This window comes from Alnus glutinosa, chromosome 7 (genome assembly GCF_958979055.1).
Source record: "Alnus glutinosa chromosome 7, dhAlnGlut1.1, whole genome shotgun sequence".
In the NCBI taxonomy this organism is placed as follows: domain Eukaryota; kingdom Viridiplantae; phylum Streptophyta; class Magnoliopsida; order Fagales; family Betulaceae; genus Alnus; species Alnus glutinosa.
Genome location: NC_084892.1, coordinates 17,362,388 through 17,375,053, shown reverse-complemented (window position 1 = coordinate 17,375,053; position 12,666 = coordinate 17,362,388). Strand labels below are relative to the sequence as shown.

The 12,666-nt window shown below is 36.6% G+C and overlaps 2 protein-coding genes and 1 long non-coding RNA gene across 3 annotated transcripts; all 3 read left to right on the top strand.

Moving 5' to 3' along the window:
* Positions 1-5,953: 5,953 nt before the first annotated feature.
* On the top strand, positions 5,954-8,644 carry LOC133873280 (uncharacterized). The gene is made up of 2 exons (XM_062311002.1): positions 5,954-8,292; positions 8,383-8,644. Exons 1-2 carry the CDS (start codon positions 5,954-5,956, stop codon positions 8,642-8,644), a joined length of 2,601 nt encoding a protein of 866 aa, XP_062166986.1.
* Positions 8,645-9,548: 904 nt separating this feature from the next.
* Positions 9,549-10,245, top strand: LOC133873279 (uncharacterized). The gene is made up of 3 exons (XM_062311001.1): positions 9,549-9,813; positions 9,902-10,143; positions 10,231-10,245. Exons 1-3 carry the CDS (start codon positions 9,549-9,551, stop codon positions 10,243-10,245), a joined length of 522 nt encoding a protein of 173 aa, XP_062166985.1.
* Positions 10,246-10,745: 500 nt separating this feature from the next.
* LOC133872458 (uncharacterized) lies at positions 10,746-12,666 on the top strand. Its single transcript, XR_009901033.1, has 4 exons — positions 10,746-10,833; positions 10,956-11,252; positions 11,331-11,424; positions 12,481-12,666. It is a non-coding gene; the product is annotated as an uncharacterized LOC133872458 (long non-coding RNA).

The following is a 12,666-nucleotide window of genomic DNA, read 5'->3' as shown; positions in this document are numbered from 1 at the left end:
TTCAATGTGTGAAATGATTCTTGGATATCTTTTGTGATTTAAGGATACATTTAATGATTTGAGATAATTTCGCATAATTGATTACTTGGTTTTAATTTACAAAACAATTGGATATCCCTTGTGATTTATTCTTTGGATACATTTGATAATTTGGTTTAAACCAGATATCTTTTGTGATTTGTGTGAAGAATTGATACATGAGATGTTTTGATTAAATATTTGACGCATAGTAAAACATACCTAAGATTTTAATTGTGAGAACTTCGGATTAATATTGATGAACATGGAGTATGTTGTTATGATTCGATGAGTGTGGATTCCAAAACCTTATTATTTTTATTTTGTTTTATTTTATTTTATTTTATTTATGTTTTTCTTTTTTTATCAAAATTCAAATTCTCAAGATTTTTTGGAACTAGGTTAAGATTTAATTAGTTTAGGCATAAATTTGTTTTTCAAGAACACAATTCCCTGTGGGATCGACCTCGCACTTACAAAACCATTGATTGCAAACGATTCGTGCACTTGCGAGTACATTTAAAATTTCACATCACAAGCCTAGGGCCCTCTATTTATAGGCTTATAGGAAACCTAAAACTGCTGAGATTCGGGCTCTGGCTGTCGAGCGTCTGGACGGAAGTTAGCCACGTCCGGACGGTTTTCTGCGATATCCTTTCAGAAACAGCGTAATTCTATCTTTATCAGGTTCACGTCTGGATGGCTTGATCGAGCGTCTGGATGATCTTCGCTAAAATCCTTTCCGCGTTCGAATGGAACTCTGGAGTATTCTGAAATACTGGACATCGTCCGGACATGTTGCCATGTCATCTGGACGGCTTATAGAGACTTCCCAAATGGTGTCGACTTCTGAAATCCAACTCCGAGTTGAACAATAATTGACCTAGCGTCCGGACGATGTTGCTCTGACGTCCAAACGTCTTCATCGTTATCTGTAAGACACTACTGGGCGTTCAGACGCCTTCAAAGGCTCGTCTGGACGGTTGCACAGGAACCGGTTGTTTTGCCTTGGAATTTGCAAGGACTCTTCATGAATATCTTCAAGATGCTTGTGATCAGTCACATGCTTTGATTTGTATATTGTCTTAATACATGAAGATTCTGAATTTGAGAACCGACCATCCTGTTAAATCGCAACCATTACATAAAGTGTTTTTGTTTATCCAGAATGTAGCCAATATAAAATACTAACATTTTGTATGAATTTTGTATCGAATTCCATAGTGCTTAGAGAGGGTGTTTAGGAAGAATTGAAGATCCGCTAGCTCTCTAGCCGTTGCCGGTGTGTGCTCAACAGTTCGTGTGAAGTCTATCTTAGGGATCGGCCCTAAGGTAAAGGAATCCATCGAAGACTCCTTCAAGTAGGAGAATTGGTTGGGAAGCGTTCGCGATAGGCTTCGTGTTATAGTTAAAGGTATGACTACTGCAATGGGTTTTGTGAGTACGAGTGCTTTGTAACTTGCTTTGTTTTTGGATAGTGGATTTCTTGGGTTTGGTTGCCCCAGAGTGGTTTTTCTCTTCACAGAGTTTCCACTTCGTCAACAAATATCTTGTCTTCTTTAAATTCTGCATTTAAGATATTTTGTTGTACACAAATACACACTCGGTTATTTAGAAGTCAATATTTATTTTCAGTTTATATTTTAGGAAATTTTCCAAATTAAGAAAAGTTTCTATTTAAAAAAGGTTTTATGTAAGGAAATGGAACTCTTGTACACATGCTAAGTTATGTGATTATTGAAAGTTTAAGAAAGTAAAGAATAACCATGTGTAGGGTGGAACCATATTATGTAAAGAAATGTTTTAAGATATTTGGCCTAAGGAAAAGTTAGTAGCACGGTACTAGGCTAGGATGGAGTGCACCACACTGAAGTTACAATTACGTGAAGGTGTGGCTATCACTAAGTTGTTATGCTGAGTGCATCAATAAGTAAATTAGTTGGCCAAGCCATATCCGCGACCACAGGTGTTGCCAGATCCTTGAAGGTTGGGTCATAGAACCCCATGCGTACATGGCGTAATAGTATGCGAGACCATAAATAATAAAAAGTGAATCTTTTACTCGTTCAGGAATCACATGTTTATATCAAGTTTGGTGAAACAAGTTGACTTATGAAATATTTTGAACATATGCTTTGTTTAGTAAGACTACGAAAAATGTTTTGAGGGCATAAAATGGAGTTTAACTCAACCGTTCTAATTTGGTTGGGAATATTATGTACTGATCCTTTCCCTCTCACCTCTTACTTTCTGCTCCTTTCAGGTCTCAAGACAGTTGATGTAGGTGGTCGGATGCTTAGGTTTTATGGGGGAATTATGACATTTACTTAATTTACTTTGGTTACATCTATTTTATGTTGTTAGTGTGTGCCTCAGGCACATAGAAGACAAATGAGCACTTACATTATTATTTTAAATTCTTAGGCACTTATTATACTAAGACCCTATGCACTCAAAAAAATAAAAAATAAAATTTGTTTTCTCAGGGCAAGCATTAATATAGTGGTCTCAAGTTCTCTGGATCCCAAATAGGTAACTTTTGCGCCTTTGAAGCTTTGAAATTAACAAACCGAGCCCCTTGGTCCTAGGTCGTTACAATTACACCTACACATCTACCCAAAGTGTCGAACTTTGTGTGATCAAGATAAATCATTAATATTGATGTGTAACAGCCTTTGCAAATGGACTGGCCAATTTCCCTTACCAACTGCGAACAACAAAAGACATAAGACTATAAGGTTTAATTATGGCCTATGACGTTATGTGATAACCTCGTTACTCACATCATAAACTATATTGAATGTGAATTAAGACCTTTCACATGCACAATATAAATAATATAATAATCATGTAAAATGATCATATGCCATACACTCAATTAAATAGATTAGTGAGTAATAATTTTGTTCATTACCTTGAAGTTTCTTTACCTAATATAAAAAAAATTGAGAATCCAAAATGGCTAGCTACCTTCACTTATCTACTCCATGCCCTCAAATGGAATATAAATATTTTAAAAAAAAAAAAAAAAAAAAAAAAAAAAAAAAAAAGTGATCGATAGCCTATTTTACCAAGGCGCAAAAACCCTATTGAAAGTACTCAAAGTAGAAGTCTTGAACAAGTGGCGGTCAAATAATGAGGATTGAGGAAACTGGCATAAAAAATAATTACTAATGACATGCTAGAAGGGAATCGAAAAGTTCTGGGATAAATAGTAATTCATATCTATGTATATATATCGAGGGAGCAGATCATGGATCCATGGGAAGCAATCAATAAATGATTGAAAAAATATCAAAGATTTCTCATTTATTTTTCCTTTCCTTTTACATTCAGACACTACAAAAAAAAAAGGTCTTTCTTGACAATTTATTCTTGACATTTATATAAATGTCAGGTTAATATTTTTTATTGTGGCACATTGTCAACAAATGTCAGGAAAAAAGAAAAAAATTTATGACATTTCACAATGTGTCAAGAATATTGAACTTTCTTGACACATAATTTTATTGGTCAAGAAAATTGTAAAAAAATTTATGGCGTTTAAATATGTGCCAGAATATTATAATTTAATGTCATATAATTTCAGATTCCTGACATTTAGACATTTGCCAAAAAAATTTTTTTGTCAAAATCAAAATCCCGCCTAAAACTAATTTTGCTTGCGCGCGTGATATGAGCGATTCAGTAACTGATGCACACGTACTCAATATTATTCTTTCCTATCTTTTTGCCCTCAACTCCCATATCTAGGCATTATTTGTTATTTTTGATTCTTTTTCCCCTCATATCTCTCCCTCTCACTGATATCTCTCCCCCGTCTGTAAATAATTATTTGTTTTTTTTTTTTTTTGAATTGTTTTCCCCTCATATCTCTCCCTCTCACTGATATCTCTCTCTCTCTCTCTCTGTGTGGGACGCAGCTAGCGCTGCTCATGCATGAGTGCTTATTTACAAGCCTAGCCATATATATAGGCACCCCTTACCTCTTCACGACGCCACCGACTCCAACCCACTTCGCCACCTCGATCTCCTCCCTCGAACTCCATCGGTATGTTACCCCTTTCTCTCTCTATCTTCCATACATGTTATCTTTAGAGAATGATATAAACTTCTAATGATTTTCATTTTGAGTTTTCTTATTCTGTGAGGTCAGATTTAGGATTTTCGTTTTAGGATTTTCGTGAGGTCAGATTTAGGATTCTTTTCTTCTTTCTGTCGTTAACTCAAACGTCTCTCATTTCTGTTCTTCGGTAAAAAGGTAATGAAAAAAAAAAAAAAAACGGAGTTGAGAGGTTCAAGACGCAGAGACGTAGGTGGAAGAAAAGCTTGCAACATTTTTATTTTTTATCTCCAAAACGTACTGTTTGAAAGTCTAAAAAAGTAAAGAGTACCAGTCAAGTCTACAAACTCTAACCCTTCAAAAAGAATTATCTACCTGTTCTGTAAATTAATAACTCTAAAACAGTTTTTTACAGCTCAAGTCTAAGAAACCAAGTCTGTAGACTTGGTCTACGCACTACAGCTACAAGGGTGTGATGGGTCTTTTTATTGTGAAGTTTTTGGAGGTTTATTTATTTTAAATGATCAGATCTTGACTTATTGTAACTTGTGGCTTGGAAGAAAAAAAAAACAGTAAAAAGCAATAACATGATTCAGATTCTAGGACCGTGTGTGTGGCTCTAGAAGCCGTCAAAAATTTTCGAATAGATTAGATTTATTTATTTTTTATTTTTTTAAATAACAGATCAGATCTTAACATTCTGTGAGCTTAGAAAAAAAAAACACTAATGGTTTTCTGTGAGTTTCATATATATATGTGTGTGTGTGTGTATACACATACACATCCATTTTCATCTTGAGCAGCAAATCAAACTTTTGATCTCAACTTCACACTACAACATCAATGATGTATATATACGTATATAATATATAAACTGAATATAATAATATGAAAATCATCATTATCATCAGATGTGATCGAAGTACATTATAATATGATAATTCATACGGGCCAGCCAACAACAGGCAGACATATACTAACATCATTATCATAATATGCAAGTAGCTAGGATTTCTCATAAGGAAGAAGCAAAATATTAATAAAGGGTCTAGTCTTGAAAGGGGTCATGGTTGTTACCCGCCTCCTAGTTATTTCCCTGCTTATAAGGGAAATAATTAAGTTTGGAATTTGTAAATTAATTTTTTGTTTAAAATTATGTAAGAATATTGATTAAATAATTAAATTTATTTATTTTTATTATTTTAAAATTTTAAAGTAGTATTAAAGTAGAGACTTTTTTTATCTTTTTTTTTTTTTTTTAAAGTACGAATAACTTATCCTTATAATTTTATTTGAAATATTTGATGTGTTGTCTAATCAATTCACCATTTTCTATGATATCATGTGAATTCCGTTTAGCTCATTTTTAATCGAACAAGGCATCTTAATTTCGTTGAACAAAATATAAATAGTTTAACCAGAAGAGAAATCAATTTCTACATCTCTTATGATTACTTCTGTGGCCTTTTCCACACATTTGCTGGATTTTTAATATATCGGAGGAAGATCCTTCAAACTATATATGTTTTCTATCGCCTTATGCCAACGAGAAAGTTTACTGGCATTTAATTTGGTGCACATATATATAGTTCATTTGAGCCATACAACTAAGGTAGTAGTTGTCAAGAATATTAGTGATTCTTGTATGTTTTTTTATTTTTTACTCTTATCTTTTGAATTTATGTTATGCTGTTTTGTTTATAGATAGATATAGTTTAGTGCTTATTCAGCTCTAGACTACAATTTCTGTCTGCTCCTTCTGTGTGCTGGAGTGTTTGTACAGTTGTTCGTCAACACAAATTACTCATTTAGGATTATTCTAGACTTCAACATATATAATATGCATTTTTTTTTTCCTAATGTAGTTAAGCTATGGACAAGAGTTGGATTTCAATGCCTAGGAACTCTAAAGAGTTTAGGAATGGTGTTTTGGACTTTATTGACTTTGCACTTCAAAACACAAAAACACCTGGAAAAATTAAGTGCCCATGTAAGAAGTGTTGTTTTCGCAATACATTAATTCCCCGTGATGTATACGATCATTTGCTGTCGGGAAAGGGAGGGTTTTTGCAGGGTTATACAACATGGGTCATGCATGGGGAACAATATCCAAGCGTTGCTCCCGTTACTAACACTCCCGTTCTCAACGAGCCAATACATGAAGCCTGCACTAGTATGGATCCCGTGCCAATGCTTGAAGGTTCCAGTGAAATGCAAGAACTATTGCATGACGTTTTTGCCATGCACGATAATCGGGAAGGTGAAGCTGGGTCTCAGATGGGTGTGGAAGCTAGAGTTGTACAGGAAGAGGAACAAGGTCCTACTGAGGACGCCAAGAAATTCTTTGACTTGTTGAAACAAACAGAGGAGCCATTATGGTTAGGGTGCACAAAACACAGCATATTTAGTGCAATTGTTGGTCTTTTTAATCTGAAGTGTGAAGGTGGATGGAGTAACGCCTCATTTACAAAATTGCTTGGATTTCTCAAAGATATTGTCCCCTCAGATGCAAAGCTGCCTAATGACACATATGAGGCTAAAAAATTCATGAATGACTTGGGACTGGGATACGAGAAGATTCCAGCATGTCCCAATGGTTGTATGCTATTTTGGAAAGACAACGAGAAGCTAGAAAGATGTACTAAATGCAATGCTTCGAAGTGGAAGCAAACCAAGAATGGGGGTGATGATTCGTCACAAATATCAAAAAGAAAACCAAAGAAAGTTTTGCGATGGTTTCCTTTGAAACCAAGATTGCAAAGGTTGTTTATGTCACAGAAGACGGCTTCTCACATGAAATGGCACGCTGATAAGCGCACAAAGGATGGGGTGCTAAGGCATCCTGCCGATGGACTAGCGTGGAAGGAATTTGATGAGCGGTACCCGGAATTTGCTTCTGACCCACGCAATGTAAGGCTTGGCTTATCGTCAGATGGATTTAATCCTTTCGGCAACATGAGCACTTCTCACAGTACTTGGCCAGTAATGTTAGTACCGTACAACTTGCCTCCTTGGATGTGCATGAAACAACCTTCACAAATGTTATCCTTGATAATCCCAGGCCCACGTTCACCTGGAAGAAAGATTGATGTCTACCTAGAACCCCTCATTTCTGAATTGAAGGAATTATGGGATGTTGGACTTTCGACTTATGATGCATCTTCCAAAAGTAACTTCACGATGCGTGCGGCCTTGATGTGGACAATAAATGATTTTCCTGTATATGGTGATTTGTCTGGGTGGAGTACGAAAGGGCGTGTTGCGTGTCCTTGTTGTATGGGTAATACATGGTCTAAGCGGTTAAGAAATGGGAAAAAATTTTGCTTTATGGGCCATAGAAGATGGTTGCCAATGGATCATAGTTTCAGAATGGATAATCAGTCGTTTGATGGTACGCAAGAAATGGATCCTCCGCCTATTGTGCCAAATGGGGATGAGATCATGTCACAGTTAGAGGAAGTTGATTGGGTTGCAGACCAGCCTTATATTGCGAGGAAGCAGAATATTGTTGGGATAGGTGCTGAAATGCCAGTATTTTGGAAGAAAAAGAGTATTTTTTTCGCATTGCCATATTGGAAAGATAATTTGTTGCGCCACAATCTTGATGTGATGCACATAGAGAAAAATGTGGTTGACAATATTATTGGCACGATATTGGACATAAAAGGGAAGACGAAAGATAACATCAATGCACGTTTGGACTTAGAAGAAATGGGTTTGAGGAGTGATCTTCACCCAGATCGCTCCAATCCAAATAAACCTTTTTTCCCCCCAGCTTGCTTCACAATGTCTAACAAACAGAAAGATGACTTCTTGGCATTATTGGCGAATGTGAAAATGCCAGACGGGTATGCTTCAAATGTGTCACGTTGTGTCAAAATTAAGGAACGTTGTATTAAGGGTATGAAAAGTCATGACAGTCACATTTTCATGCAACACCTCATGCCAATTGCACTGAGAAAATCATTGCCAAATAAGGTTGTTAAACCTTTAATAGAGTTGTCTTGCTTCTTTAGAGATATATGCTCGAAAACACTTCATGTAGAAGATTTGGATCGACTAGAGAATCATATCCCCTACATATTGTGCGATTTGGAACAAATCTTCCCACCAGGATTTTTCACAGTGATGGTTCACCTTGTTGTACATCTGGTTCGCGAATGTAAGTTAGGTGGACCGGTTCACTATCGGTGGATGTATCCTATTGAGAGGTATGCCAAATATCATTCAGTCATTAAATTTTGTGGTTTACTTAACTAGGATGTTACTTATACTCTTTTTCTTAATATATATATATATAGGTGCCTACATCGATATAAGATAAACGTTCGTAACAAAGCTGCACCAGAAGGGTCTATTGCGGAAGGGTACATAATGGATGAATTACTAACCTTTTGTTCACGGTATTTGGAAAAGGCGCCAACGATTCATAATAGGCCGTGCAGAAGTGTTGATGACTCTAGAGGGGCGGTCCATACAGTCGAACTTGACGATATGACATTGAGACAGGCACATCGATATATCCTCCTAAATGTCGAAATGTTTGCTCCATTCCGAACGTGAGTTGTATTATATGTAGTAGGATTAGATGTATATATGTTTATATTGTAAGGCCATCATAACATTGAGATGTATACATATGTGATATGTAGGATGCACATGGAGGCGTTACGTCTAACTAATAATGGGGACAGACTTTCGGACAACGGACTATATAAGAAGCATAGACTTGAATTTTCTGACTGGTACCGGGATTATGTAAGTGTTATGCCACACTTGGGGGACGTTATTTTAATGGTTACCTTGTTGTGCAATTATACTCATTATAATGAAGTTTAAACTTCAATCAGGTTCGAAACATGGATGAGATCCGCAAAAATGAACTAGGGGAAAAGCTAAGGTGGCATGCGGTAGGGCCGGTTGGATATGCCTTAGAATTTAAGCGATATGTCAGTAATGGTACATTGTTTCGCACTAGAGATAATGATCTAGGAAAGACAACTCAAAATAGTGGAGTAAGTGTATTGGCTGAACATGGCCCGACCTACTACGGCTTGCTAACTCGTATGTTTGAGTTGCAATATTACGATGGATCTCGTTATGTGATGTTCAAGTGTGATTGGACGAATATCACCCCAAACAGGGGATACAAGAAAGATGAATATGGCTTCGTTCTTGTAAATTTCAGTCACCTAATACACACGGGTGAACGGATTACTGATGATCCGTTTATATTGTCTTCCCAAGCATCACAAGTATATTATGTTGCGGATGAAAGGAACCCGAACTGGGTTGTCGTCGTTACGACAAAGCCAAGAGACGTATACGACATTGGCGAAGGGCAAGCAAAAGAAGATGATGTATTGTTATGCTTTATTTCAAAACTTTTGACATTTCCTATATTAATATATTGTTTATAAAATTTGGGTTATATTGATAACAAGTTTTTTGCATTATGCAGGGATAAATGGCGCCAAGGAATTACAAACGTATAAGAATTGAATCAGTATATGTACCGGATATGTCTGCAATACCCACAGAGGATGAGGAGACACAAGATCCATGCACAGGAGCTTTCATTTCTCAGGATGTACCTCCTTTTGGCCACCAACATGACTCAGATGATGATGCGCAGATACATCCCTCCTCCACTAGTGGTCTTGAGGTAGAGTCCACCCCTACAACACAGGCACCACCACATCACTATCGACCGGGAGACATAATCACTAGAGGTATGCTAATTACATTTTGATTTAATTATATTTTACACATTATAACCATGTGATAGGTTTTTTTTTTTTTTTTTTTTTTGAATTATAGATGAAAATGGATTTCGCCAGACGATTAGTATGCCCTCACCTGGAGACATCTGGGGGTTGCGTGACGGGCTGCAAGTGGTTATTCAATTGAATAATAATGGTCAGGCAATAGGAGTGGGTAGTGAGAAGTTAGCCCGCTTTGGTGCTTTACTTGTTAAAAAAGGAGGTCTTTGCCCCATGGGTAACCCAGACTGGAGGACAGTACCCGATGAACAGACAGATCCTATGTGGGAAATAATGCGGGTAAAATATATTTTTCTAAGTATATTTAAGATATTTCATGCGGATCATGTAGTACTAACATTGTTTTGATTCTAACTTGGATTGTAGAAAATTCTATTTTGATACAAGCTTGCCGCCAGAAGCTGTAAAAAAGATAATCATCCAGGGGTTGGGAACAAGAAGGAAGGAACATAAATACGAACTAAAGCGTTCGTTGAACATCCAGCCGGGTGAGACTGCTCAAAGTCTCATTGCATCAGTAGCGCCCGCATCCATGGAAGACCCTGAGGAGTTCGAAACTATGGCTAAATATTGGACAGATCCCAGAGTCCAGGTAATTAACAATGCATAGTTTGTACCATTTCCCATTTTTTATACATGTATTTATCACTATCTTGTTGAGAATATTTAGGCCAAAGCCATGAAAAATAAGGAAAGCCGGGGCAAACAGACATTAGTCCACGCTTGTGGGTCAAAGAGCTTAGCCAGGAGTGCATTCGAGGATGTACGTGTGTATATATATATATATAGACATATATAGGCATATTCATTACAAGGTTTTCTTAATGTGATGTGTGATAATTATTTTTTGAGCTCAATAATATGTAGGAGTTGAAATCAGGGAGGGGTCCTGATAGAGGCGAGCTATTCATAAAAACTCACAAGCACAAGGATGGTACCCCAGTTTCTATAGAGGCCGCGGCCAAAATTGTATGTGTCGTCGTCGTTTTAATATTAATAGGTTTATTAATGACATTTTTCCATTTGTTTTTTTGCACAACATTAAAATGAATGATGGTGAATTGCTAACACTTTTGTCATGTACGTTGCAGTCGTAGATAGAGGAGTTGATGGCACAACAACCGCAATCGACTCGAGGGTCCACACAGGGGACAATTTCTTGGGATCCAAATGATGTATACTCCAAAGTTTTTGGCAAGGAAAAGCCTGGTCATGTACGTGGTCTGGGAAAAGGTATTCCACCTAAGTCATCGGCATGGACTTCGTCATTGATGCCAAAAGGTACCTGCAATGATCCTGCACATTCGAATTTCGATGCATTTAGAAAAGAAGTGGCCATGGATTTTGAGAAGGTATTTCAGCAGTTGAATGCGGCTGGCTTGTCGCAGGTAAATTCAAAAGATGGCTTTTAGCATATACAATGAAATAAATTTTCCTCTTATTAACCAATATTCCGATCTATGTAGAATGGAGGTGTGTCGAATGTTAACTTTGATGGGGATAAAGATTCGGACCATGATGATGAAGAAGATGATGATGAGACGCAAGGTTAATGATTAGGTATACTTTTTTTTTATTTCTGATTTAAGCTTATTTCATTAATTGCTCTTAGAGTCTGAAAATTGGGAAATATTGTTATGATATTGTATGGTTCCACTTTGTTAAGAATGGGACCCCACGGGAGTAGCTAGCTAGGAATATGGAAAAGAAATTAGTGTATGGTTCCACTTTGTTTGGTCAGATATATTTATTGAAGAAAGGGACAGAGAATCTAATTGGATGTTTGGCCCTTGTTGCCTTCTATGTTTTCATTTATACATAGAAAAAGCATTGGTAAGGGGAGAACCTTCCTAAACTGGAAATTGTCTTATAAACAGTGATGTGCTTGTCCATGAATATGAATATGCAGAAACATCTCTTTTGTCCTCCCATTTTTAGATGTTGAAATAAAAATGCAGAATCATAAACATTATTTGAATTAAGAAAAGGTAGATGATAAAGGGCCAATGACTATAATTATAGTGTTAGATGGGTTAATTATTGAATGGTGACAAATGAAATATTCGTAGGGGTCAGAGGACATATATAGGCTTCTGTGAGTCAAGGGACACATTTCAAATGCTTCTTAAGTTTGTCAAGTGTCTAAAATAATTTTGTATAGGGTCAATGCCACGGAGACTTAGTTTCATCTCTCTTGTTGATGTTTCTCTTTTTATGTCGATGTTGACATTAGGTTGTAAAAGTTGATGTTCTAACGTTACATGCTTGCGATGTTATCTCAATTTCGCCCGAGTTATGTGTTTGATAGTCATACTTTTGCTACTTCTTCTCTCGACAATGTATGTGGACCGTCCATACTGCATTTTGATGGCCAAGAGGTGGCTATTTTTGCTTGAACATGATTTGAACCACCATGACTTTTGTCCTCGAGTGTGTGGGGTTTTGATGGCTACTAATACGGCCATTTACAGTCTAATTTGCACATGTTGGATTGATGGGTCATGGGTGTATAGGACAATTTGTTCAATGTGTATGTTGAACTACTTTACAATTGACATTCATTTTATTTGCTACTTTCTACTGTCTCAGACTAATGTGCTTCATATGAAAATGCAGGAATGGGAATACATGTTGGGGAATATTTTGCAGACAAAATGCAGGGACTTGAGATATACACCTTCAAGAATGGGGAGACACAGTCCAGATTGATTAAATATCTAACTAAATACTATTGTAGCTTGTTGATGACTATGGGATTGATCATATTAATTTTTTGTAGCAGCTAGTATAGTACTTGGTTGT